General features: G+C 39.9%; 1 protein-coding gene across 9 annotated transcripts in view; it reads left to right on the top strand.

Moving 5' to 3' along the window:
• Window positions 1–27,186, top strand: part of MEF2C (myocyte enhancer factor 2C) — a 139,959-nt gene that overhangs the window by 88,946 nt on the left and 23,827 nt on the right. For all 9 annotated transcript variants that reach the window (XM_084629675.1, XM_084629676.1, XM_084629674.1 and 6 more), the window contains exons 4-6: window positions 6,495–6,638; window positions 13,680–13,866; window positions 16,524–16,571. In XM_084629675.1, coding sequence (XP_084485801.1) covers window positions 6,495–6,638; window positions 13,680–13,866; window positions 16,524–16,571 — 379 coding nt within the window. The remainder of the gene's footprint in view (window positions 1–6,494; window positions 6,639–13,679; window positions 13,867–16,523; window positions 16,572–27,186) is intronic.

Below are 27,186 nucleotides of genomic sequence, written 5' to 3'. Positions count from 1 at the left end.
AATGCTGCCTTTTAAGCCCACTTTAGGGCAGTAATGAATTGGAGACTAAGTATTTATCACTACTTTGTTGTGTTAATTTTTGTCACTGAACTGAAGCACATGTAACATAGATCTATGAGCCAAATTCTGGCTGGACATTGTACATAAGGACATGCCAAAAAAAAGTGGGGGGGAGAGGTGGGACAGATTTGGAATGTGGGTGTGGAGGTTTTTCTCCCTTATTCTGTCTTCCCCCAAAACTTGCAGAGATGCTCCTCTACAAACCCTGTCGCAGTAGCTGTGAAGAGCTTTCTAAAGTGAAGCTTAGCATTTGGCTGTGTGGGTCTCCAGGTGGACATACTGCGTGCAGTGGTCACTATTCAGTCCTTAAAACACACATGCCCCCTAATTACTCCTTCTCTGCACACTATTCTTGGCACTATATTTTCACAGTGGAGCTGGCTTTGAAAGTGCACTTCATTTTTAGGCAGTGTTTTCAAAATTACGTTTATTTCACTGAAAAAAATTGGTTACTAACATCTAAAAATTAATTGTGTTTGAGATTAAATTGTCAAAGAATACAAATATAAAAAAGCTGAAATATCATTTATATTGGCTGTTGTCAGATTGGTAGCAGTTCAATGAAATGCTGTGATCCAAGTTAAAACAATAGCATAATGATAGCAATAAATCTTTACAGCATAGATTTAATTGCTCCATAGCCTGAATATATACATTCCTTATTTAAAGAATATCCATGTTGTCTGAAAATACATATAGTAGTTTTTATCGCCCCTATATAGCATACTCTGGAAATAGTAAGTTTGGATCTAGTGCTGTATTATGGTAAGTGGAACCTGGTTTTTGTTTGTTTGTTTTGAGAACGGAGACTTAAAAAAAAAAGTCTTGTCCGATGTGGATCTAGATTTGGACAAAAAATTGAAATGTATTGAGAGCTGGTATACTAGGGGAGCATATACACAAAGTGTAACAGTTATATTTTTATACCCTTTACCCAGATAAGAGCTGAAAATCGTGACAATATTACAAGTACAAAAAGCAGACCACTGAAATACAGGGAGATTAGCAGCCCCAATCAGCAGAGACACGACAGAAAAAGCCATCTATGGCCATGTTGCAGCACAGGCAGTTGCGATTGGCTGTTGTCATTTGGCCTTTGCCAAATTAGACAACAGGTGCAGAGTCGCTGACAGGTGTGGATATCTAGGATGAGTAAAATTGCTGATGGCTAGTGATGTAGCCTCGTGTCAGATTGTAAACTGCTGAGCTCTGACAGAGTGAGAAGCCAACTTGCATGTTTTCAAATCACTTGATGTGCTCTCACTCTCCCTCCCTCCCTCTCACATTCTCTTTCTCCAGTTTCAGTGGCCCCAGATGAATTCCTGGGTGACTAAACTCAGACCCTAGCAGAACCCAAGGATGTTATTATCTGTGTGTTCTGTCAAAGCCTGGGAAATGTGATCTTGTAAATTGAGAGTTAGTGTAAGAATTCTGAGCCAATTGCCTGGTAAATTTTTTTACAACCTTTTATTGTATGGCAAGAGCTCAGCTTGAAAGCTCAAATTAAACTTGAAGGATGAGGAAATATGTTCCTTAAAATCTCAGGAATAATTCAGATTTAAAATTGATATAAAAATAATTTACAAATATAATAATTGAGAATAGAAACATTTTGGATGCACTATGAAATAAACATGAACTTTGTTTGTCTATGCATAGTGTATATGGACATGATTTAGCGGAAATAATATAAAGGTTTATGACAATCTCCTCATGTGGTCTGTTTTTGTTTGCTTGTTGGATAATCCAGAAAGATACATGGTTGAGGTTTGTTAAGATGAGATCCATGAATCTGATATATCTGTTTTCTATTTTTTTCATAAGCCCAAAATTGCTCTGCTTAATTTAAACCAATACCAAATTTAAAAAGTGTTTTACGAGTGAATGAAATTGAACAATGAGGAGTGGATTGTGTCTGGCCCCTGCTCATGTGTACAGGGCACAAGGAGCCTTCCCTATCATGCATCCCCCCATAGAAAGGCCACAATATACAATAGCAGTCCCTGCATGCAGGATGCAGAGCAGACTGCTCCCTCCGAGGGCTCCCAGAGGCACAAATTTTCCCTAAGAGAGCAAGGAGGAGGCAGCCTTCTATGACAGACAGACAGACCTTTCTGACTCAAAGTAGGGCAGACACACTGGAAGCAGTGGTGGAGCTAATAAGGGCAGCAGGGTGGGCAACTGCCCCCATCCCCTTCCAGCAGCCTTTAGATGTGTGGCATCATTACAAGCATATTATGCAATTGGCAAGAGGAGGTGTATGACATGAATTTTCACACAGGGCTGGAGAGCAAGTCAATCCCTTAAATGATCCATGCTCCGTGTCACAACACCACTCACTCAAGCTTGATCCAGTTTCCCTGATTCATAACAGAAGGATGGTCAGGCCAAATCGGGTTGGCTCTTCAACCCATGTACTAGGTCACAATGCCCAAAGTGGGGAGCCAGGCCCAGGCCTGCGGGACAGGAACCACCACTGCTGGGGAAATGCAGGGCAAGCTTGCTCTCCAGTCTACCACCCCCTGTTACAAGATGTAGCTCTACCATCAACTGGAATGAGTAAGCTGCACTGTCCCAAGCGTGTAGATTCCCCTGCACTCCATGGACCTGGATGAGGATTTGTTTCCTAGAACAAAGACCCTTCCGGAGTTCCCCTGGGCCTTTGTGACTCTTCATCACCCACAACATGGGCCAGTGACTAAATTATATAGCCTGGCCCAGGAAAATAAAATAATTCTGCCGTGCCTGTGATGTGTCAAAACACCATGCTTCATTTTGGTTGGATAGCCCTTTTTTATTTGATTGGCACATTACAAGAACCTGAATAGAATAGAACAGGGTCCACATTACATTACAACATGTAGAAATTCCCTGCCCTGAGGAGCTAACAATCCAATGTGCATGTTGACCTGACGGCAGTTGGTAGTTCAAAAGCCAAGAGGAACAGATGCTATTGGCAAGGTTCACCATATTATTTGGTTCCACAAAAAGTGTGATTAAAATAGGTATGCGGAGGAGGAGGGGGTAATCACTTGGCACACGGAAGTGGGAGGCAGTTCCAAGCGTAGGTGGTTGGTGTATTGCTATGGAAAGAATGCTCGTATGCATTAGTTTAAAAGAAGAGGACAGAGGATGTATGTAAAAGACTAGACAATGGTTTGTCTTTGTCACGTAGGTGAAAATAACATAGTAAAAATTTAATGTGTGGTTATTGAAATACAGCTATATTTGCAAAAATCATATGGTATCAAAAATTTCATCAACATGTATATGAGCAAGAGGACTAAGTGAAGGCTGACTTCACTATACATTTCCTAACTTTAATGCTTCTGTTGCAATAGATGTTCCGATGAATCTAGCACATGGTTTAAATATGTGTGTGTTGTTTTTTCCAGGGCCTCCATAAATGTAATTGGCCTTTTTGAAATGGCTGTTTCAATAGGACAGTTCAAAATATGAAAGCATTACAACTGATTACGGTCTACCTCTGCAAGTAGAGTACATAACCATTAGGAGCAGAAGGGGGTTCCAACTACTTGTTGCTGATAGCTGGAAGGTTTCCCATAGCCACATACTGGAAAGGGAGGGAAAATGGAGAGCACTCAGGTTGTTGTTTTTTCTGACAGCTCAATGTAATTTACCAGAATGACAACTGGATGGGTAGTCCTGGTTGGTAATGGGAGTATCAGATAAGGAACACTGTGGGGGGCTCCTTCCAGAATCTATCACAGGATTGGGAATGAGTGGGTTGTAAGTTTGACCATTCAGGGAGTCTTGCTTATATGAGGGTTTAAGTCCTTACACAGAAAGAGTCCATAATGGAAGCACTGCAAGCCATCAGAAGCAGCTTTCTTGTGGCTATGGACCTCTAGTGGCCCTATCAGCCAGAGCTCCAGCCTAGCGGGCTAGGTTGTAATCCTGTCTAGTTCTTTCACATCACAGGACAGGATTTAGCCCTTTATAAAAAACTAAAGTTTAATTTGTGGGGACTAGAGGCCAGAAGAGTTTGATGATCTTTGTCCAACCCATTATACAAAAATGTGTGCGTCAAGTGAGCATGGGTGAGAATTTATGGCCACCACTTTTCAGTCAGTTGTGGTGGATACTACAACCTTCATGCACTGTGCCTCCTTTCAAATGTTAATGTTTTTTCTAAATGTTTTTTATTTTATATTATGAAAAAATTGAAATTACCATATTAGGCTGGAATCCACTCCCTTGGCAAAGACTGGTGAAAGACTCTCTATGCCAGTCACCCCACTTTTCCCTTACCCGCTGTATTTTTGCATTTGGAGTAGGCGATGGGAAGGAAGTAGAGTATTTCTACTCACCATGAACATGAGCACCATGCCAGCTTTGAGTAAACCAGCATGAAGAGGGCATTGAGGGTGAGTTGGCGAGGGGACACTAGTCTGAGCACACATTCGATCACAGGAAGCCCCACAACAGGGGCACAGAGAGGTAGTGAACATTTTTCTAGCTGGGGAGGACTGGATTATAGTCCCAAAGCCTGCTTGTGTGTTAAGGGTGGAAACTTGTCCCACCCCTTGCACAAAGAACCTGATCCCAAGTCCCTTGAAGTCAATGGGAATCTTTTCATGACTTATGTGAGCTTTGAATCAGGCCCGAAATCTGGTCATTTAGGCTTTGTGCAATGTGCATAGAGAGCTGAATTTCACATTTGGTGCAAAAAATTCTATCCTAAGATCCTTATAGTGGATCTCGTCACTAGTACGTTGCACATTATAGAGAATTCCTGTTTTATATGACAAGCAGAGTCAAGACTCACTATTCCACTCAGAAAGGAGAATTTCACCCTTAATGTCTCTAGTTATTTATATTAAACACAGCAAACAACAAACATTTCAGTTTTTAGTCAGTCCTTTGCCTTGCCATTGGCATGGCTCAGCTTCTTGTCAATGATAAGTTGCTAGTTTGATAGAGCTGGAAAGGGCTGTAGGTCTCTGCTAAAATACAACAAGACCTTCTAAGACTGGGATATAATTATTATGAGAACCAAAATATAAAATAATGATCAATTCTAGTAGCTGAGGGAAATACAAAAGGCAATAATGCACCAGGTCACTGCCATAGTCAAAAAGACCTAGGGGATTCTGACTATTCCAGCTGGACAGAGAGCTCAAGTAAGATGAAGGCACTCTGAGAAACCAAAGAAAACAGTTGTATCTGCAGTAAGCTGCCTCTCCTGATCACATGGGTCAAGCTCAGCCAATTAGCGACATGCGAATGCCAGGTGCCTCTCCTTCTCCCTCTCCCCCTCCCCCAAGGAACAGGCTTAAACGCAAAATGCACCACAAGTAGCTGCCTGGTAATGTTTGTGGGTATCCAAATGGAAGACTTTTGAAAACCTTTTGCTCTAGGGACTGTTGAAGCAAAATCTGAGCAAACCTATGAAGGTTGGTTTTGTGTATTCTTGCTTTTGCAGTTCACCTGGGTCTGGTTCTGAAATATTTTCAATTTAATCTGGCAAGAGACTCTTCCCTTATGATCATCCAGGTCGACCAATTAACAAAAAATATTTGAGGCAAGGCGTTCATGCTAAATTGTTAGTTGCTGACTCGGGTTGTGTAATTTTTGATGGTTTTTGTCACCATTACTTAGCTCATTGATGATGTTCAGAGTTATGAAGGTTGCTGGAGCTGCTGAACCTTAAACTCATATGTTTTGACTTTTCAGTCAGCATCTGTTTTAACAGTGTATTTCCCTGTATATTAAATTTCAACACTTCATATCAGTAGCACTGTAATTAGAGTCAACAAAAAGCAAACACAATGCCTAGTAGCTCTTAATCAGAGTAGCATAAGCAATGTCCTCTTCCCCTTTGTCCTATCAAGAGTAAGGAGTGGCAGGGCACCATTAGTGTCATCCTTTATGTAAAATTCAAATCAAGGATTTAATTTAAATGTTCTTCCTTCTTCTGTCAAGAGCATAGATTTTTAAATCTGTGTGCAAAGTTTGTATTTCTTCCTTCTGTTCCTTTTTGGAGTTGGGGTGTGGGGAGGGAAACATTGCAATACTCCAATTTAAATGTATTCTTGTTTTGATGTCTCTAGTTATACATTTGAAATCCATAAATAGGTTATGTGTTGAAACTAATTGCACATTGAACATCTTAAACATGATCAGTTACAGTGCGAAGTATGTATTGTAGCACAAGACACTTTATCAGATTGCTTACTCCCATAGTTTATTGACTGATTCTGATTTCAGAAGGAAGAGGTCAGAATGGTCGCCCGTTTGCCACTGGCAAGGGGGGCCCTTTAGCGTTGACCTGGCAGATCTGTATTCACTTTCTTTGCCTAATGTTAAATGTAGCAGTCTCCAACCACAGTGCAGTTTGCAGCACTGTAACACCCCTGAATCTCTCTTGCAGCCTGTGTCAAGGTTTGAACTTTCCAAATTATGTATTTCAGACATTGAGAAAGAAAGGACTTAATGGCTGTGACAGTCCAGACCCCGATGCAGACGATTCAGTAGGTCACAGCCCTGAGTCTGAGGACAAGTACAGGAAACTTAATGAAGATATTGATCTAATGATCAGCAGGCAAAGATTGTGTGTAAGTACTCTGAGCTCCTTTCATTTTTTTTTTACTTTTTGATATTTCTCTGAACCTGGCAGGCGTTGAACAAGAAAGAAAACAAAGGCTGTGAAAGCCCCGATCCTGACTCCTCTTACGCTCTCACCCCACGCACTGAAGAAAAATACAAAAAAATTAATGAAGAATTTGATAATATGATCAAGAGCCATAAAATACCTGTAAGTACCAAAGGTTAGATGGCTGTCTGCTGATTGCTGCAGTAACATACCTTAACCCTTTCAGTTCTGAATTCTTATTGAGAGCATTTAAGCTAGAAACAGGCTTTAATGGCCCTCCCATAGAATCAAATAGAAAAAAATCACAAACATCTTTTTTCTCTTGAATTCTCTTCATTTGACACATAGTCAAAACCTCCTATAGGTGAAACCTACGGAAGGAAGTGAAATATACATATATACATTATATTCACTTGATTTACAGAACTGTTTACCACACCACTTGCCCAAATTATATCTAGAAAATAACAATGGAAATCTTTCTTTGTGGATAGGCTAACAAACCCACAGAATACTTTCTGTGGTGATATAGAAAAAATGATGTAGAACTGAAATTCTTTTATATATAGTAGCTAATGCATTTTGTACATGTCACTTCAGTTCTTAAGCCTCAATGCTAAATTCAGTTACAGCACTGAAGGGTTACAGCTAATTGCTCGCTGCAGAGAAACAGCCTGCATGAGAGCCTAATGGTAGGACTCAGACATGTTTGTGTGCTGGGGTGATTTTACAGCTTTATCAGAGGATTTGCTTTGACCTCATCAGCATTTCTTTTAATGCTTTAACATGAGCTAAATTTTGTTTTAACCAAGTCAAAATTTCTAACAATCAGTCAGATGCCTTGCCAGATACGTAAGAGAAATAACTCTGCATGTGCTATTTTGTTTGTACACACATACAGAAAAAAAGTAAGTATTGTAACTGTTTAATAACTTTACATTTGTGATACAAACTGACAAAAGCTCCGAAATCCTTGATTAAATCCAACACACCTTGTATAGGAAAGAGAAGCAAGCTATATAAACAGAATAAAAGAGTATTTATCTTCATGTACAGCCACGTTTTTAGCCAGTTTCAAGCAAGCATCTGAATTTGCACGTTAGTGTTTGCACATTCTGTTGATTGCACCTCCAGAAGTGAGCATGCAGCCATCTTGCATATGCAAAACCTAAATGTGTACATGCAAATTGGAAGGCTGGATACAAAGAGCTTTTTATGTCCCTCAAAGCATAGGCCTCTTTTGCAGTCAGAACAATCCGTTGCATATTCAAAAGCTGATGTCCAAACTGGAGAGACGTTTGTCCTTAAGAATTTTCTGATTCTTCTTTCACAACTTAAATATTGTTTCAGTTGGAAACAATTCTTGGATAAAGAATTTTTCATATGAGTTAAGGAAAACTTGAATGAGCTGTTCTGGTGTCTCTGGTAAAACCATGTTTTGGCAAATCTTTGGAATAGCTTTAAATTGGACAAATATTCATTTAGAACACATTGTTAAAAATGCTTAACATGTGTATGCAACATTTAATTGAATACATATACACTTATATTTCCTTCCCTCCTCCCCCACCTTCCTACTTCCTCTCCTCTGTCGAATTCTATTTGTCAGCAAGAGAGCTTTGAAATTGCCACCATGATTTTGCTAAAAGACTTGACACAGATCTTTTTGGTAAAGTGATGACTTTATTGAGTCAGTTATTAACTCAGATCTCTAGTCCTTTACCTGGTAAAAATCCTGCCCACTGCAGTTCCTTTCCACTTTCAGATGATGGATACTGGTTGATCAAATCCCCAGGTGACAGAGGCCTTGATCAAATGGGATTTGATTCCAGAAACCAAAATCCCTCAAGTAATTCATTCCTCATGTACAGAACTGAGTTTCACATGCTCCTCGAGAGGCTGTGAGCTCATGTGCCACTTGGTTTTGTTATTCCAAAGCACCATATCTCTGTAACTGTTTAAAGTTTTGCAATCCTAAAAAATTCACTCTTGACTGGGCATCGATCCTGGCAGCTTTTTAACTCTTTACAAGAGTAGGCAACAGTGACCAAGAGAAATTCTCACTAGCGCAGGTAAAAACACAGGATGAAATTTTCTCACAAAAGTGTCACAAAAACGTTGTCTATTTTTTTCATCAAAATTCAAAACACTGAAGAAAAATTTTACCACCAGCTCTCCTCCTGCATTATAGTCCCAGCTCTGCCATTGACTATTTCTTTGGCTCAACTTCTTTCTACTGTAGTTTCCTAAACTGCGTATTGGATATAATATAACTTACATACCTCCCAAAGATGTTGAGAGGTGCAGTTTATTAGTTTTTGTGAAATGGCTTTGAGATGCTCTGAGGAAAGGCACTATAGAATCGCAGGTGTTACCATGATTATGTATATGGCAGGATTCTGACATGCCCTGATGTGGATGCTCAGGAGAAAGATCCTCAAGGTGTCCCACTCCTCCAGTGCACACACTACACAAAGATCTGACACAGTTGCAGCCCTACAAGCCCAAGGATGGCTCCCTCTATGCAAACGAGGGACACTCCCTCTCCACAAATGGCTCAATTCTCACCCTCCACACTGGTCTGCAGAGCAGGACCAGCATGCAGGAGATATATCCTTTGAAACAAAATAGCAGCAGACAGTCTCCCTTTGTGCAGTGGGAAGCGCCATCCCTTCCAGTGAAAGCCAATGTCTAATAGGCCTGATGGAGTTCATAGCTAATCCATAACAGAGATTTGTAAATATAAGGCCAGATCTTCGGGTGGTGTAAATCAGCATAGTTCCAGTGAATTCAGTGGAGCTTCAGAAATTTCTATCAGCTGAAGAAGTGGCCTACAAAAGGCAGGCAGGAAGGTGGGAAAAGGAGCAAAACTGGGGGAGGAGGGGTGGAAGGGGAGTGAAAACAAGTCAAACCATTTAATCATGGCTTAGAAAAATGTAAGGCAAAGGTTAGGCCTGCTCCTGGACTTGTAATTAAACAAAAATACTGCAGATGAAAAGAAACTTTGCTTTTCTTCTTAATGAAAAAGGCCAATAATATTTCCACAGAATATTTCAGGGATGCGTATTTATATGATTCTAAAACATCTGATGATAATTATATATTTATTTGTAGTTATTAGAAGAGTGCTGAAAGCATATGGGACAGAAATAGTCCACTAGAAAGCATCTATGAATCTCTCTCTCTGAATGTATGTAGTGGTAAGTCCTGGGTGAAATTGGCAAAAAACTTTAGCAAAATTTAGCACAAGAAATTGTGACCATAATTTCTAGCTCAACGTTGTGTGATTTCACCCATTTGAAATTTCACATCAACTTAACACGCAATTTGATTATGGAAAGAAGACCGGGCAAAGTTGAGCAATATGTAAAAGTCACCCACATGTTTGAAGTATATCAGATGCACAGATGCACATCAGTTAAGGCTGAACTAATGATACCATGGAATGTTCTAACCCTTGTTTCACCACCAGAAGTGGTGTGGGGATCTGTACCAGGTCCTGCACAGCCCAGCCGAGAAAATTTGTGTCTGTAAACAGAAGTTCTAGGCAGCCAGAACCAGAGAATCAAATTTGCAGCAGGTTGTTATTGGTTCTGCAGTGTAATATTATACAGCCAGCCTTGATGCCCAGGAGGACCCCACAGTTTACCCAACTCATTACTGATTTTTATGTCCCATATATTTTGACTGCAGAAGGAATAAAACAAAATTCCAGCATTAACATAGCCAAACTGCATATAAAAGCACCGAGTAAACAACCTAACCATAGCCAAACTGCATGCAAAGTGTGCTCTAAACTAGCCCTACAGTATCCAAACTACATAAAAGCATGCAAAGCCAGCTGCAATATGTACATCTACTAATGAGGGATATGAATTCTGTAGGTCATCTAAGAATGCCTTTAGAGAAGGACAAAGGAGGACCTAATAATTGCTTTGGCAGTGCTCATATGTTTCGGTGATAATTAGTCTGTACAGTAGTATAGTAGCAGTAGTAAAAGCAGCAGTCAGGATCGGGGACCCATTGTGCAGAACAGAGACAATCCCTGGCTTGAGGGGCTTGCAGTCTAAAGACACAAATGGACAAAGAGCAGGAGATGAGGATACAAGCAAATTAATCTGGTGAAGAATTGGCACGGTGTTGTTAGTCATATTTTTAGTTGGGTGCTTATTTTAATTGAGAGCAGAGGTAAGGATTAAGGAGGTAGGAAAGGAAAAAAGGGGAAGAGGAATGAACACTGCTCATTAGCTGTGTAGCCATGATCAGCAGCTTGGGCTTTGTCTGTATCATAGCAAAGGTGAAGCAGACAGGATCATTCTGCATACTCAGTGGGCAAAATTCTGAACTGCGGGAGAGCACATGTAAGCCCCTAAGTGTTGCTTGGACCCAACAGAGCTAGAGAAGTGAGCAGATTGAGCCTGGAGGGGAATTGCCACACCTCCTAAACATGCTGCCAGGATAGGGGGCTCCTAGTCAACTCATTAGCAGTAGGCTGGAAGTGTAGCTAATGGATCCACCTTGACATGGATTCGTGGGCCAAAACATTTTGGAAAGACAGCAGCCATCAATGCAACACATGGGCTGAAATATCTGTGGAAGAGAGGCTAATCTTGCAGCCTAATGGCCTGCCTCTGTGCTGTGGAGGGTAGATTCCATCCTAGGGAGTTCCCCTCCCAAACCGCTGTTATTTGGACTTTGTGCCAGGAGGGATGAATTTCACCCATTGTGTTTCTAAACATATCTACCTACTCATATACTGTTTTGAATTACCTACTATTTATGTGTTTCCAAGAAATCGGGCCTACAGTCATAACACACTCTGAGAAGCTAATCTGTGTTGTGTGTGTTGTAAACTTTCTTTTGCAGGAAAAATTATACATGTAGGCAAAGTTTTGGTTATTAACATAACAATTCAGGTTAGGGTGCTGCACACAGAAAGCACCTTGTCTCTAAATGTGATGCAGAGCACTCTAATGGTATTTATCCGTTATAGTTTTCAGTATGTATTTATTTGTTTTATCTTTTTTATTTATGAAATACAAGCTATCTAGTACAATTCAAGGGCCAGATACAGAATGTAAACATACAGTTTTGCTTCTTGTCCACTAAAAATAGGAGAAGGATATTCCTCAAAATAGTTCTCTCTTCCACACAGACTTAAACCACCTCCTTGAACAAACTCTTCAGAAAATTGACTGTTAGGGAAACAGACTTCAGCTCTGTTGTAGCAAAGGGCAAGTTAGTTCCAGAGTCAAGGGCTCCCCACTGAGAATGCCCTGCCAGCTGGCCCTAGACACTTAATCTGGGGTCAGTTAGCTCGAGTACCCCAGCTGCGCTCAGCTGTCATGGCAGCATGAGGAGACAGAGGCAGTCTTTTTAAAGCCAGGACCCTAGCCACAGACCATGTTAGAGAACAAAATTAACACCTTGAATTATACCTGGAGTCTGGAGGTACTCATGTCACATGTCCTTCATCCTGCCCTGAACTGAAATCTTGCTGTGTGCTATTATTCACTTGCTGCATTTCAGTGGTAAGTAAAATGATTCCTGTATATTTAGGCCTGAATTATACTTCCCCTGAGAGGTGAGACAAGGGAAAGGGAGCGTAAGGCAGCCATAATTTGACTGCTGCTCTAGTACACAAAGCAGGGCATTGAGCTAGCACTGCCTGCAGAACTGAATAGCCAGCCCCAGAGGATGTATTTATGGGTGGGACATGGACAAGGCTATGTATCCCCTGTCCAGCACAACTGGATTGTTGCACTATGGACATCTCTCATCACAATGACTCCAGGTCCCAGGTGTGTATTACCAGGCCCAAGCATTCCAAGATCTTGAGTCAGACCCCCTCCCCCCCCCCCGCCAACTCATGACTTTGGCTTGTAACCCATGAGATTTTAAAAAAACAATACATTTGGGGTTCCTCTTAGTTGCTTCTAGTTTTTGAACCTTTAGGATGCACTCAGGTCACATTTTCAAGTTTTTCTCTGCAACCAAGAGGACTGAAAACTTGTTGTTTTTTTAAGAAACAAAAACAGGAATTCTCACGTGTCCACATAATTCCAGAACCTTCGGCTTTAAGAAAACAAGCAAGACTCATGAGAAAATCATGAGAATTGGCAACACTAGATTGTGCTTTTTAAATGTCTAATAAATGTTTCTTGGCACTGCCACTCAGGCACTGCACCTTCTCTCCTTCTTCCACGCTGTTTAGAGTAATAAGAGGCATAACTTGGCCCAATTTGCTTTATTTAAAGGGATCCTTCAGGATGAAAATTACTGTGTATATATATATATATATATATATATATAAAGAGGATGTTACTTTTAAATGAAGATAAAAGCATAATGAAAAGGCATTACAAAAAAAGAACTGTCAGTTAAGGATCCTGGATATGTATATTTTACACTATGGTTTGATATGTCCTTGGGGAGCACTTTGTTTGTTTAAAGCCCATTCCAGACTAAGGAAAAACTTTTTTTAAAAAGTAATTCAGTTGTTTGTGCCTTTAACATGATTCTGGTTGCTAAAGCAACGCATGCTGAAACTAAAAGCTTTCTCCCTTGCATTCCATCCCTTCTCATTTTTCTCCATGAAATGAAGTCATCATAATCATGTACCTTTGATCTTACAGTCATCTGTGACACCAGATTAAGATATCACAAATGAACAATTATGACTTCCCTGAATGGAAGAGAAGGAAAATGAAGTCTAATGAAGTGGGGTTTTGTTTTAAACAAAGTGGAGAAAAAAACCTTCCAATACTCACAAAGGAGATGTACAAGCTGCAGGAAAGGAATATTGAATCATGATTTGTAAAGCCATTTGTAAAAGCCTTTCTTAGTGCCTTAAATTCTTCTCTTGATTGTTAGGGTGTGTTTTTTTTTTAATGTTTTAACCACCAGTTACAAAATATTTGAACTAAATATAGAGTAACTGTACTTGAAGACTGTTGTGCTTCTGTACTATTCTTGTCTTTGTTTCCCTTTTTTGCTTGTACAGGCTGTTCCGCCACCCAACTTTGAGATGCCAGTTTCTATCCCAGTGTCCAACCACAACAGTTTGGTATACAATAACCCAGTCAGCTCGCTGGGTAACCCCAACCTTTTGCCACTGGCCCACCCTTCTTTGCAGAGAAATAGCATGTCTCCTGGTGTGACACATCGGCCTCCGAGTGCAGGAAACACAGGTAGGTTCTATTAAATCCCATTTCTTTCAATGTTCTTTATTATCAGAGTACCAGTGCATCTTCTATCACTTTAAACTGTACGCAGAGAAGCAGGAGTCTCTTTTACCAGTCATAACAGTGTGCCCAAAATTGCTGTGTTAAAGTAATCAAAGAAAAAGCTTATGCGGTTTCTAACCCAGATATATAAAATAAAATAAAGCCCTGAAAATAATGTTCTGGAAACATCTGAGTATTGGCTAAGAATGAAGAAATCAATAAAGAATGAAAGGCAGACAATTTGCTGTTACATAAAAAGGCAGCTCATCTACTTGTGTCATGCAAAAAGCCTCTGCACTGTTTTTCATAAATTTGAAAAATTAAGTGTGATCAGGGCAACCTTATCTTCGAAAGTAAAATAGGCCTCTAATTACTTAAACATCAGTTAAGAGGCTAAATACAACATTTATGATTCTGTATGTATTCACAAGCTCATTGATTGGTAAATGGTAGGCCATCTCCAAGCTGAAGTGTGTAAACAAAAGGTTGCTTTCCATGCTGGTGATGATTCGGGGTCACCTCTGAGCAGGATAAATGGGGATTAGGATCATTCACTCAGCCCTGGTCTACACTAGGACTTTAGGTCGAATTTAGCAGCGTTAAATTGATGTAAACCTGCACCCGTCCACACGATGAAGCCCTTTATTTCGACTTCAAGGGCTCTTAAAATCGATTTCCTTACTCCACCCCTGACAAGTGGATTAGCGCTTCAGTCGGCCTTGCCGGGTTGAATTTGGGGTACTGTGGACACAATTCGATGGTATTGGCCTCCAGGAGCTATCCCAGAGTGCTCCATTGTGACTGCTCTGGACAGCACTCTCAACTCAGATGCACGATTGTTTGCCGTTGCTCTGACACAGGGAGGGATGACTGACGACACGGCTTACAGGGTTGGCTTACAGGGAGTTAAAATCAACAAAGGGGGTGGCTTTACATCAAGGAGTATTTCAGGCAGGAATTCACAGAGGGTTCCAATAAGAAATGGTGCACCTAAGTTATTGTTCTTATTGGAACAAGGAGGTTAGTCTGGCCTCTGATTGATACACGGCTAGATTTACCTTCTCTGTGAGTGACTGCAGTGTGACCTAGAGGAATGAGTCCCCTAGACGGGGGGCGGGGGAGGGTATGTTTGCAAATGAGTACAAAACAAATCTGGTCTATTTCTTGTTTTGATCCACTCCATCTATCTTTTACATCTTTGGCTGGCAGCAGACGGTGCAGAAGGACTGCATGCCATCCACATCTCATGGCTGCTCGGCAGAAGATGATGCAATAGGACTGCTAGCAATCCGTATCAGCTGCCTGCTCACCATAAGATGGTTCAGTAGGACTGACTGCAGGACTAAAGAGAATGACCTGATCAAGTCACTCCAAATTTAGTCCCTGCACCCATGTCTGCCCAGGTGCTCCTGATCGACCTCACAGAGGCGACCAGGAGCACCTCGGACATGATGATGACAGCTACCAGTCCTATTGCACCGTCTGCTGCCACAAGGCAATGGGTTGCTGCTACTGTGTAGCAATGCAGTACCGTGTCTGCCAGCACCCAGGAGACATACGGTGACAGTGAGCTGAGCGGGCTCCATGCTTGCCGTGGTATGGCGTCTGCACAGGTAACTCAGGAAAAAAGGCGCGAAACAATTGTCTGCCCTTGCTTTCATGGAGGGAGGGAGGGAACGGGGGCCTGACGATATGTACCCAGAACCACCCGCGACAATGTTTTAGCCCCATCAGGCATTGGGATCTCAACCCAGAATTCCAATGGGCAGCAGAGACTAAGGGAACTGTGGGACAGCTTCCCACAGTGCAATGCTCCGGAAGTCGACTCTAGCCTCGGTACTGTGGAAGCACTCCACCGAGTTAATGCACTTAATGCACTTAGAGCATTTTCTGTGGGGACACACACACTCGAATATATAAAACTGATTTCTAAAAAACCGACTTCAATAAATTCGACCTAATTTCGTAGTGTAGACAACCCTCAATCTGTCTGAAGCAACGTCAGCCTTAAGCATTCAGAGTTCAAAGAAGCATACAAGGTCTCCAGCCCAAGGAAAAAAGTAAATAAATAAATCTACAGAACGAATGTCTGCAAAAGGGTCAAGAATATTATAATCAACAATTACACAAATGTGTTACAATCATTCTTTACCATTAATTTGTTCGTAGAGCTACTTGCAATATGTCATTGCCTGGCACCAACCCGATGCAGAATTATCACGTTTGGCTTTTCTAATGCAATTAACAATGAAATAATTATTTTTTCAAATAATCCAGTATAATCAGGGCTAGTCTGATTTTTTTAAAATATAAGGATGCTTCTTAGACTATGTCAGCTTGAAAAAAATTCTGGAAAGTGTCAGTTTCTATAAAGTATTGCACATATTTTTATGTTTGCATGACATCATGACACAAATATTGTTAGCTGTAAAACCTTCCAAAGGGCATTTTGCAGTTTTAAGATTATGGGCTTGATCCGATGCCCGCTGAAGTCGATTAAAAGATGTCCAGAAACTTCAGTGGGCATTGGAACAGGTCATCTGAGAGAAAACATGTTAATATTGTTTAAAATGTTTGACCTTTAGCCAGTCTCCTTTTGACTATTTTATTTGAACTCCTAGGTGGCCTGATGGGTGGGGACCTCACAACCGGTGCAGGCACCAGTGCAGGTAACGAGAAGAGCATTTTATGTTGCATAATATTATTTTGTGTTATGCACCACAACAGATCATTACCATAGGCTTGGTCTTAAAATACCTGCATACTCAGAATAAGAGCTCACCTCTGCCAAGTCAATGGGAGTTCTACCATCAGCTTCAATGGGAGCAAAACCACACCCTTAACAGATTTCCACATTCAGAGTGTCCTCAAGTTTTTCCTTTTAACCTAAAGTCTCTCTGTAAAAATCTTTAGGCCCAATCACACAGCCCTTATTCTGCCAAATCTCCCTTTGAAGTCAATGGGTAAAATCCCAATCCTATTGAAATCAATGGGAGTTTTGCCATTCACTTCAATGAACCAGGATTTTGCACAGTGAATATAAGCTTGAGTAATGACTTTAGGATTGGGTCTCTTATCAGGACCTTGATTCAGCCAAGCACTTAAGCACATGTTTCATTTTAATCATATGCTTAACTCCACCCCTATTCAGCAAAGCAGTTCAGCATGTACTAAGTTACATGTACTAAGTTACACTTGCCATTTGTATTGATTTTGAGCTACAAAAATTGCAGTGAAACACCAGTAGTATTTAACTTTGAACATTTACTTAATTGCTTTATGGAATCAAAGACTAACAGACAAGGAATTTTCAAAAGACTTTAGGAGATCCAGGCATAGGAAAATATTGGATCCAATTGATTTAAATTGGAGCTATTGCTGGTAAGGACTGCAATATCAGAGTGATGTTGCTTTTGTGTTGTAGGAACTGCTCCCGGGCTCAGTAAATGCTGCAGTATACTACCAGGACAGTGATGCTGCTTTGTGACAAATGCAGATGACAAAATATTAGAATGTTCCAGGAAAAAGCCGAGCAGTAGAACATGCAGTGGAACTGTGTTAACTGCTGGCTGATAGGAGCTATACGGAGGAGTAGTGAGGAGATTCACTGTGTGCACCATACACCAGAGGTAGCAATAATTGGTGACACATATTGTAAAGTTCTACTCTCTTACACTATATCATAAAGATATTTACCCAGGGTACTATATAAATTTCTTTTTTTTTTCCCTGACTCCTCCCAACTTGCCTCAGACCTCTCCTTTATCTTCTTTTTTTCTTTTTTTGTTTTTCATTTTTTATTTTGTCACATGCAAATAAATCACAGATCTTGCATGCTGGATATGTTGGGAAATTGAAACAGCACAACAGTGGAGCCAGTAGGCATTTTCAACTGGCACTGCAGCTTCGAGAGGTCATTTTGTATTACTGTATGACTACAGCATGCAAAACACATGAACATATGGCTCTTAGCCATTAGTCTCTCCTATTCTCACAAAAACCATGCTAGAAAATTACAATTTTCTTATTATCTGTTGGTATTTTGCATAAATGCAGCTAAAAAGATTCATTTTGGTGATGTCTGGTGGTTTCATGTCATACCCTTTTTTGACCATGTACATGATTGAAGCTTCAGGTACCACAGCCAATAAACTAGGGAGAGGAAGTTTGATTGCCCTATTAATGAGCTCCCTCTACTGGCCTGTTAAGACATGTCATGGTAGCACCATCATTGGTTTGCCTGTTCTTTTCATTCTTACAAAGGTGCTGGGAAGCTGGCAGTGTTTCATTCTAAAAAATGTTTGTGTCTACTAAAATGATTGCTGTTCTAAATGTCTAGTTGGCTTTGTTGTTCTTGGTTCTCATTCAAATCTATACACATTTTGCTGTCTAAAGAAGACACACTCAACACACTAAGTATAGGGACCATGCTTTTTTAATGTATATTTTTCTTTTAAGTTAGGTATACTAAAGAGGACAGAATGACCCTTTGAGAATATAGATTGCTTATTCTATTATTACACACTTGGCTTTCAAGCAATGTATCTTTGGGCTGGTCAATTGATTTAATGCTGTGTAAGAGGGACATTACCAGGAACGTCTCATAAATATTTAATTGTATGAATAGTCTTCGTTCTTTATCTGGCAGTAAGAGCCCAAAAACACCAGTACAGATATGTGTTCTTCATGTCTTAAATGCAAAGCAGTAGGAGGGATTTGATATAGGGCCAAAGGACAATAAGGGGTCATATATGGTTGAATCGTCTGCCTCAGTAGCTTCATTCAACAATGCCACTGTTTTGGAGAGCCTTCTCTCTCATAAGACTACAGAAGAATAAACACCAAAAGTTCTCTTTGTTCACGATTTTTCAGAAAAAACAGAGACCCCAGTGTTTTTTTCCATTTGGCATCTTAGAAGCTGATGGCATGATCATGTGGTTTAATTTGTTAGGGTTCCTATTTCTTGCCAAATTCTAACTTTATGAATTTGCATTTTTTCTGCACCATCCAAAAATAGCATATATTCAAAATAATGCACTGCAAGAAGAAGAGCTAAGTTGTTCAAAAGTTTAATTTCAGTTACTACAAAAAGAAACTATTTTTGATGGCCAACAAAAGGGCACAAGTTTCTGGCATGACTCTAACAAATCACATGATAACTAGAAAATGGGAAACAGAAAAAGCTACTTAAGTTAGTTATATCCATGTTTTGAAAACTATGTTAGTTTGTTGGTTTGGATTGTTACGTTACACAATTAAATACCAATAATGGTATTTATAAACTAAAATCAAGATTACCTTAGGTTTGTTAGAATAAATTCTATTCATAGTCAAACTCTAGTGGGACAGTTTATGTCATGTCCTGGGAGGTGGTGGAATCTCCATCCTTAGAGTTTTTTAAAGCCCGGCTTGACAAAGCCCTGGCTGGGATGATTTAGTTGGGGTTGGTCCTGCTTTGAACAGGGGGTTGGACAAGATGACCTCGTGAGGTCTCTTCCACTGCTAATCTTCTATGATTCGTCTATGATTCTATGTGAGAGTAACAACTGCCAGCAAAATTAGAGTGAACTTCCCATTTAGTATAGCTGCTAAACTATAAATATATCAATGTCATTGGTGCCTTTCTCTTAAACCAGAGATTTTTGAGTGAAAGAAAAGAACAAGAACTCTTGGGACCTAAACCAGTATGTTGTAAAACGTCTTTAGAGTTAAACCCCTTTCATCATAACCACTTAATCAAGTGACATGTTACCTGTTTACATAGTAAAGTATGCAATGTTGTTTTAATTTTTAGGAAGCACATTTACTCTTAAACATAAACCATTTAAGTTGCGGGGAACTTGACAAGAAGCTAATAATGAGACGTACGCGTTTTTATTGCTGTACATTATCTGAGCTATAATTTCATGTAGTGGTTTAACATTGTTGAAAACCTGACAGAGGATGAAGCTTTCAAATAATTGTTGACTGCTCTTTAAAAACTTAGTGCTACAATTGATTTTGGAGGCCTTTCTTTGCCAATATGTTTTGATCTCCTGGTTTTCACTACCTCTAAAATTGGATTATATTTTACATTTCACACTAGTATTGGGACTTCACATAAGGAGCACATAGTTTTGTGTTATTTTTAATTTTTCTATTGAAAGTAACTAGAAGAATATTGGGGGACAAGTTCTGCTCTGTTACACAGGTGTGAATATGGAACAAGTCCACAGATGCCAAGAGTTATTTCAGGTTTACCACTGTAAATAATAATGAAATAAGAGCAGAATTTGACCCTGAACCTTTAAATCCAACCTGAGATTCTCCAAAGGGATAAGGTTAGCAGTATTTTCAACAAAAATGCCATTTTAACTGTTTCTTTTTTTCTCTTTCTTGTTTTGTAATTTGTTTTTCTCATTCCTGTTTCCTCACCTTCTCCTTCTTAAAGCCAATATCAAAAGAAAAGGGATACGCAATTCAAAAGTAACTAGCAATTTTGGGTGTCAAAAAACCTTAATGGGAACTGATTTTCAGATAGTACTGAGCTCTTCTCCATAAATCCAGCCTCTTTATGGTCACTCAAGTTGGGCACCCAGAAATCACTAGTCATTTCTGAAAACCTTTTCCGGGTACTTTTTAAAAACCCAATCCCATATTAATCTGTGAATTGGCAGGTAGGCAAGCAGGGAGTACTTAAGGAGGGATGTGGTAAAATCCCCTCTTCTGAAAATTAAGTACAGCATACCACATACCAGAGGCCACCTCAGTTTTTGCCAGATTGGGTCTTGGATTGCTCTTTCTCAGCTAGTATCATAACTCACTAGTGCTACACTATTGATTTTACTTCAACTAGTCATGTATTGACTGTGTACAAATGGATTAGATATTCTGTTACTATTTCATACCAAATAGATATGTGTGTAATAGTTATTTTTAATTTCTGAGCCCTCAGGTTGGAAGATTTTTGGGCAACACCTTTTCAAAAAATGTAACGAAAACAAAGATTTATTTAAAAAAAAAAAAAAAAGCAATGTTCCCAAATAAGCCTGTGAGCAGGAGAAAAAAACAATCAGGTTGGAATTTCTGAAGGTGCCTGACTCCCTGAGGCTCCAGTGAAAATCCAGACTGAAACAACTAACCTAATGCTAAAGGAAACAAATTAAAAGGATTACACATGAATTCTTATCCTTGCCCTACAGATGTGCTTTGGTGAATGTCAATGGGAAAATATTTCCCAGGCCATAAATGTGGAATATGTTAAATAAAGAAATTCATTTAAAACTATTATTATTAACATAACCATTTATACTGCAATATATCTAGAAGCTCCCATCATATAGGAATCCCTCTGTGGTACATGCTGTACAAATATATTGTAAACAACAGTACTTGCCCCATAGAGTTTACAGTCTAAAAGAAAACATAAAAACTGCCATATTGGTTCATATCAATGGTCCATCTAGTCCAGTATCCTATCTCCAACAACAGCCGGTACCAGAGTTTCAGGGAGACAATGTAGAGCAGGGCAGTTTTGGAGAGAACCATCTCTGTCTTCCTCTGGCAGAGGTTTAGGGTTGTCCCAAGCATGGGGTTCCATCCCTGACCATTTTGGCTAATAGCCATTAGTGGACCTGTCCTCCATGAGCTCATTCATCTAGTTCTTTTTTGAACCCAGCTATACTTTTGGCCTTCACAACATCCCATGGCAATGAATTCCCCAGGTTGCTTGTGTGTTGTGAGAAAAAAGTACTTCCTCTTGTTTGTATTAAACCCGTTGCCTATTAATTTCATTGGGTGACCCTTGGTTGTTTTTTTGTTTGTTTGTTTGTTTGTTTGTTTGTTTGTTTGTTTGTTTGTTTGTTTGTTTTGGGAAAGGCAAATAACACTTCTCTATTCACTTTTTCCATACCATTCACTATTTTATAGACCTTTCCCATGTCCCTCCCCATTAATAGTCTCCTTTCTAAACTGAACAGCTCTAGCTTTTTTAATCTCTCCTTTCTGGAAGTCATCTCATACCTTTTGATCATCTTTGTTGCCCTTCTCTGAACCATTTCCAGTTCCTTTTTTAGATGGGGCGACCAGAACTGGACATAGTATTTCAGGTGCGGGTGCACCATGGATTTAGGTAATGGCATTATGGTATTTTTCTGTCTTGTTTTCTATCCCTTTCCTTATAGTTCCTAGCATTATGTTAGCCTTTTTGACTGCTCCTTTGCATTGAGCTGAAGTTTTCAGAGAACTATCCACAATGACTCTAAGATCTCTTTCTTGCGTGGTAACAGCTAATTTAGAATCTATCTGTCTGTCTGTAGCTGGGATTATTTTTTCCAAAGTGCATTGCTTTGCATTTATCACTGTTGAATTTCATCTGCTATTTTGTTGCTCAGTCACTGAGTTTTGTAAGACCCCTTTGTAACTCTTAGTCAACCAAATCTTGAAAAAGTTTGTATCATCTGGAAACTTTGCCACCTCACTGTTCACTCCCTTTTCCAAATCATTAAGGAATTTGTTCAGCAGTACAGGTCCCAGTACAGATCCATGGGGACCTCACTGTTTACCTCTCTCCATTGTGAAAACTGGCCATTTATTGTTTCTTATCTTTTAACCAGTTACTGATCCATGAGAGGACCTTCTCTCTTATCCCAGGACTACTACTTAGTTTGCTTAAGAGCCTTTTGTGAGGGACCTTGTCAAAGGCTTTTTGAAAATCCAGCTACACTCTATCAACTGAATCACCTTTATCCACATGCTTGTTGAGAGCCTCAAAGAATTCTAATAGATTGCGTATATCTGTTTCGAGCTTACAGTCATTCAGGATATAGTCCATCCACTTACCTAGATGCATGGTGGATCTTTGGTTAATCTCAAGACCTTTTTACACCTTAATTCATTAATCTTTCAATATTGCCTACTTAAAGCATTCAAGAATCATGAGATTGTCTTAAAAAACATGAGATTTTAAAATAAATAAAATAATTGTTAGATTTTTGATTTGCCTTCTAGGGTTTGAACTTTTATTTGTCACATTTTCAAGCTTTTCTCCACAAACAGGTGAGCAGGCTAAAAACTTTTTTTTAAAAATATTTTTAATGACAGCTGAGATTTTTCCGTTATCACCTGACTCCAGGAGCTGGGGCTTTAAGAAAAACACCAAATAGTGAGAGACTTCTGATAAAATCCTGACAGTTGGCAGCACTGGATCTTGCCTAACAAATATAAAGTATACTGAAAAATTTGTTTCTCTCAATGGCTGAAATTCACACCTTTGCAGAGGGCTGGGAGAGGGCCTGTGTACCATTTAAGTCCCACTTGTGCTCTGGGTGACTGAAGTGGTATGCAGATCTGGTGCTGAGGTGAACTGAACCCAGTCAAACCTTTGGAGAACAGATTTTCAAGAGTGGAAGCTGCAGTCCATGCACGAAAAACAGAATCACATACTAACCGGTAATTGCACACAAAAGTGTTAACCGATGTACACTCACGTAAAGAGGTGCCTGAAAGCAACTCCATTTTTCTGTGTAGACCTCAGCCTGTACTTTGAGAAAATGTGGCCCTTTACTGAGTTTCCAACAGTTGTGGAAGTGTTAACAGAATGATTTGAGTTATTCTCTGTCATACCTTGTCTCTAATTTATAGTGTCTCAATATTTGTATTTATGAAAAGATAGATTGAAAGGATGAATGACTGAGTCAATAATGAGAACACCCTCACATCTCTCCTAAGGAGAAAGCCCTAAGATCACAAGTAGTGAACAATTAAGTGAGTCATACAAGCTGCAGTTCTCTATAAGTAGGATTTTAAAGACAAGCATGATCAATTTCATTTTTATTTTTATCACAAGCAATTAAAAATATTCCTTTAGAAAATCCATGCTCAAACAGTAATGTGGAGTTACTGAGTAAAATCCTGGTCCCACTGAAGTCAATGGGAGTTTTGCAATTCACTTAGTGAGGCTAGGATTTTACCTATTATATTTTGGTTACATATCTTCTTAGGAGGTATCATGCTGTCTTTTTCTGCTGTGCAGTCTGCATCTTTGTTCAGAGAAAGAGAAAATATAAGGAAGTGTTGCAAATCAGCAAACATCTGGATTTCATGCTTACCCTTGAGTACTGAAAGAGATAGTTGATGCCTCCTAGATCTTGGAATGCAGTTCTGGGTTTGCTCCAGAAAGAAAAGCAAGAAATTCATTTAACCCTTGGAGCTGGGAATACAGATTTTGCAGCAAAGCAGCACTAAGAAGCTCCTGGCAATACTGAGTTAATGTGCCTCTTGCCCATTAACTTTCAGCATTATTCCCCAATTAAAGTATTCAAGCCACAGACTCCATGTGTTGTCCACATCTTTTGCAAACTGTTTTGTCCCCTGATAATAGCTGGAACTGTTGCTCAAAGTATAAGAGCAAAATAAGAGGAGACATGGCAGAGGCAGTAACTCGGATTTTGTCTTGTGTTTACAACTGCTTGCACAGAACTGATCTTAAAAGTTTAACTTTATCTTTATATAATATATGCAAATTTACCTCACATGCTGCCCTTTTCAGAGAAGATCTAGTTTAATAACATAGAAAGGATGGAGATTTAGGAATGTGTGATTTGTGTTTTGAATATGCAGTCACCAGTTTTTCTGAACATGAATTTGAAACCATGTGTTCTTCATTTCTGCAGCATTTCTTATGTGTGTAAGAAGAAATATGTAATTTAACAAATATACCACTTATCACTGTTTATGAAAAAGAAACAGTAATCAATATTTCTAAAATTTCCATGGGGGAAGCTAAAAATTAAGTTTTTTTAGTCTATAGTCGTTTATATTTGGAGTTAATTCTTATCTTGAAATATTTTCCCTAAAATATATAGGATATTTTCCCCAAAAGATCATTAATTTAGAACAGCTGAAGAAGTAAATGAATTGCCCTGTGTTTTAAAAAGGTTTTCAAAGAGTAAAGTGGGGATAAATACCAAAATATTGCCTCCAGATTCAGTTCAATTCAATATTGCCTCCAGATTCAATTAAATAACCTCCAGGGTTATATTTTCCAATAATGTGTTTTCCCCTATTACATAAGCTTCTTTACTCTTTCTCATGATTTAACACTCAAGGGCAGTTCATACAACAAGAAAATGTAGTTTATTTGCATACAAAGGGCTAGATTGTGGCTGTGAATGCCAAGGTGGGGAGATGAACTAATCATATGCTTAAAGTATGCATGTGCTGAATTCCTTCCCTGGGACTAGGCATTAATTTCTAATGGGCATTGGGCAATCCAAGTCCGAGTCCTAAAAGCAGATTTCAAAAGAGCCCCGGGGCAGATTTTCAAGTGCTCAGCAACCACAATTGGGGCCAGATTTTCAAAAGCGCTCATCTCCCTTTTAAGCACTTAGATAAGGGACAGATTTTAAGAAGAGCTAAGCACCCAGCAGCTCCCTGTGGATACACGTACACTGCAAAGAAAAAACCACAGCAGCGAGTTTCAGAGACTGGGTCAACTGCCTTGGGTTTGGGGGGCTTGGACTGTGGGGATAAAACTAGCAGTGTAGAAGTTCTCACTCAGGCTGGAGCCTGAGCTCTGAGACCCACCCCAATCCTTGGTGTCAGAGCTCAGGCTCTAGCCTGAGCAGGAATGTCTACATTGCTATGTTTAGCCCCAGCAGCCAGAGCCCAAGTTAAATTGACCTGGGCTGTGAGATTTGCTGCCTCAGGTCTTTTTTTGCAGTATAGACATACCCAATGTGATACTGAAGGCCCAATTTTCAGAAGAGCTGGCATGCTGGCTGAATGGGAGCTGAACTTGTCTGAAAATCCAGCCCTGATTTTGGGTGCTGAGCTCCTTTGAAGTTCTGGCCTCTAGTGTACATGAATTAGATGTGTCTAGCACTGACTGTGGCACTAAACTCCACAAAGGGGAGAATGACCAGTGAAGAGGGAGCAACACATTCTGCACTATGTCTGATTCTCACTTTGTCTCCCACAGTCCCAAAGGCATGCTGGCTATCTCAGCCAGGGCCAGGCACCCCACCATGACCATCTGACCCCTGTTACCCAACAAGGGCTCTGGCTTTAAACACTTGAAGAGCCCATAGGGTAAAGCTACAGGTCTCTTATTCCCTGAACTGTCCCAGACTTTTTAAGCTACAAAGTACTATGAATTAGTGCAAATATGAAGATCAGAATGTAATAGTCTTAAGTGGTTTAGCTTGTTAATTAAAATGTAGTTGCTGAGTTGATCAGGTGAAACTCCAGGCCAAATAAGATAATGTGATATATAAACCAAAGAGCAAAACAGTTTTGCTGCAGTGGAAACATGTAAGTCAATACAATTAGAGGTAACAATATAGGAAGCGTAATGTTTTCCTGCGTTAGAGGAATATATTCCTAAATTCCCTAAATCAGATGGTAAGGAATTACCGAACAATGCAAATTGTATGGACCGATGAACAGTCATTATGAGAACTGATAATAATATTCGCAATAGCAGCAACATTAAGGGGGCGGGGGAAATCTGCACAAGGATTCTGATTGTATGTTGCTCCATTTCTGCATTTAGCGGGGTGGAGAGGGCAAAACTGGATTGAAATAACTAGTGTGCTCCCAGTATTCTTATTATTTATTAGTTGTATTGCTCTATCATAGACTCAGACCATATTATGCTAGGTGCTGTACAAACAGAACAAAAAGATGGCCCCTGCCTCATGCGGCTTACAAACTATGTATAAGACAAGAGACAACAGATGGATACAGACAGACAGGGGAGTGCAAGTACAAGGCCATTCAGACCCTTGTGTAACCTTGGTTGCAAAGTTCCCCAGAGGTCTGCCCACCCACCTAGAATAGCCAAAGCATGCTTCTCTCTCTTCCCCTGGTTCACCCCTATTCTGGGGCCTGGAAGAGGGCTGACATATGATTTTCTCCTCATGGAAATCATCGCGTTCCCTGAGGAGCAGATCCTCTCCACTCACTTCCCTATTCCCTTGCCATCGTCTGTCTTACCAATATTGTGTGTTACTGAGCTGGTTTATCAAATGCATTCACACATTTCTTGTTAGTTATGTTTTTAAATTACACTTGTTTTCATTGGAACATCATAGGTAGGTTCTTTGTCTATCCAAAGATTTGATCATAGGCCTGCAGCAGCAGCAGTGGGAAACTGCACAGCCCTAGGGGAGCGCCACTAGGCATTTGCCCTTTAGAGTGTAGGAAGGGCTAATTGCACCCTCCCATTTTGCACACCCTCAGCCACAGCCTGTTGCTAAATTGTTTCCACCCCTCTCATCATCATTGTATCTGCACAGCCCCTAA

This window comes from Lepidochelys olivacea (assembly GCF_965140295.1).
Source record: "Lepidochelys olivacea isolate rLepOli2 genome assembly, chromosome: 5".
NCBI lineage: Eukaryota > Metazoa > Chordata > Testudines > Cheloniidae > Lepidochelys > Lepidochelys olivacea.
Note: the sequence above shows the minus strand (reverse complement) of the source record. Positions and strands in the feature narration are given on the sequence as shown.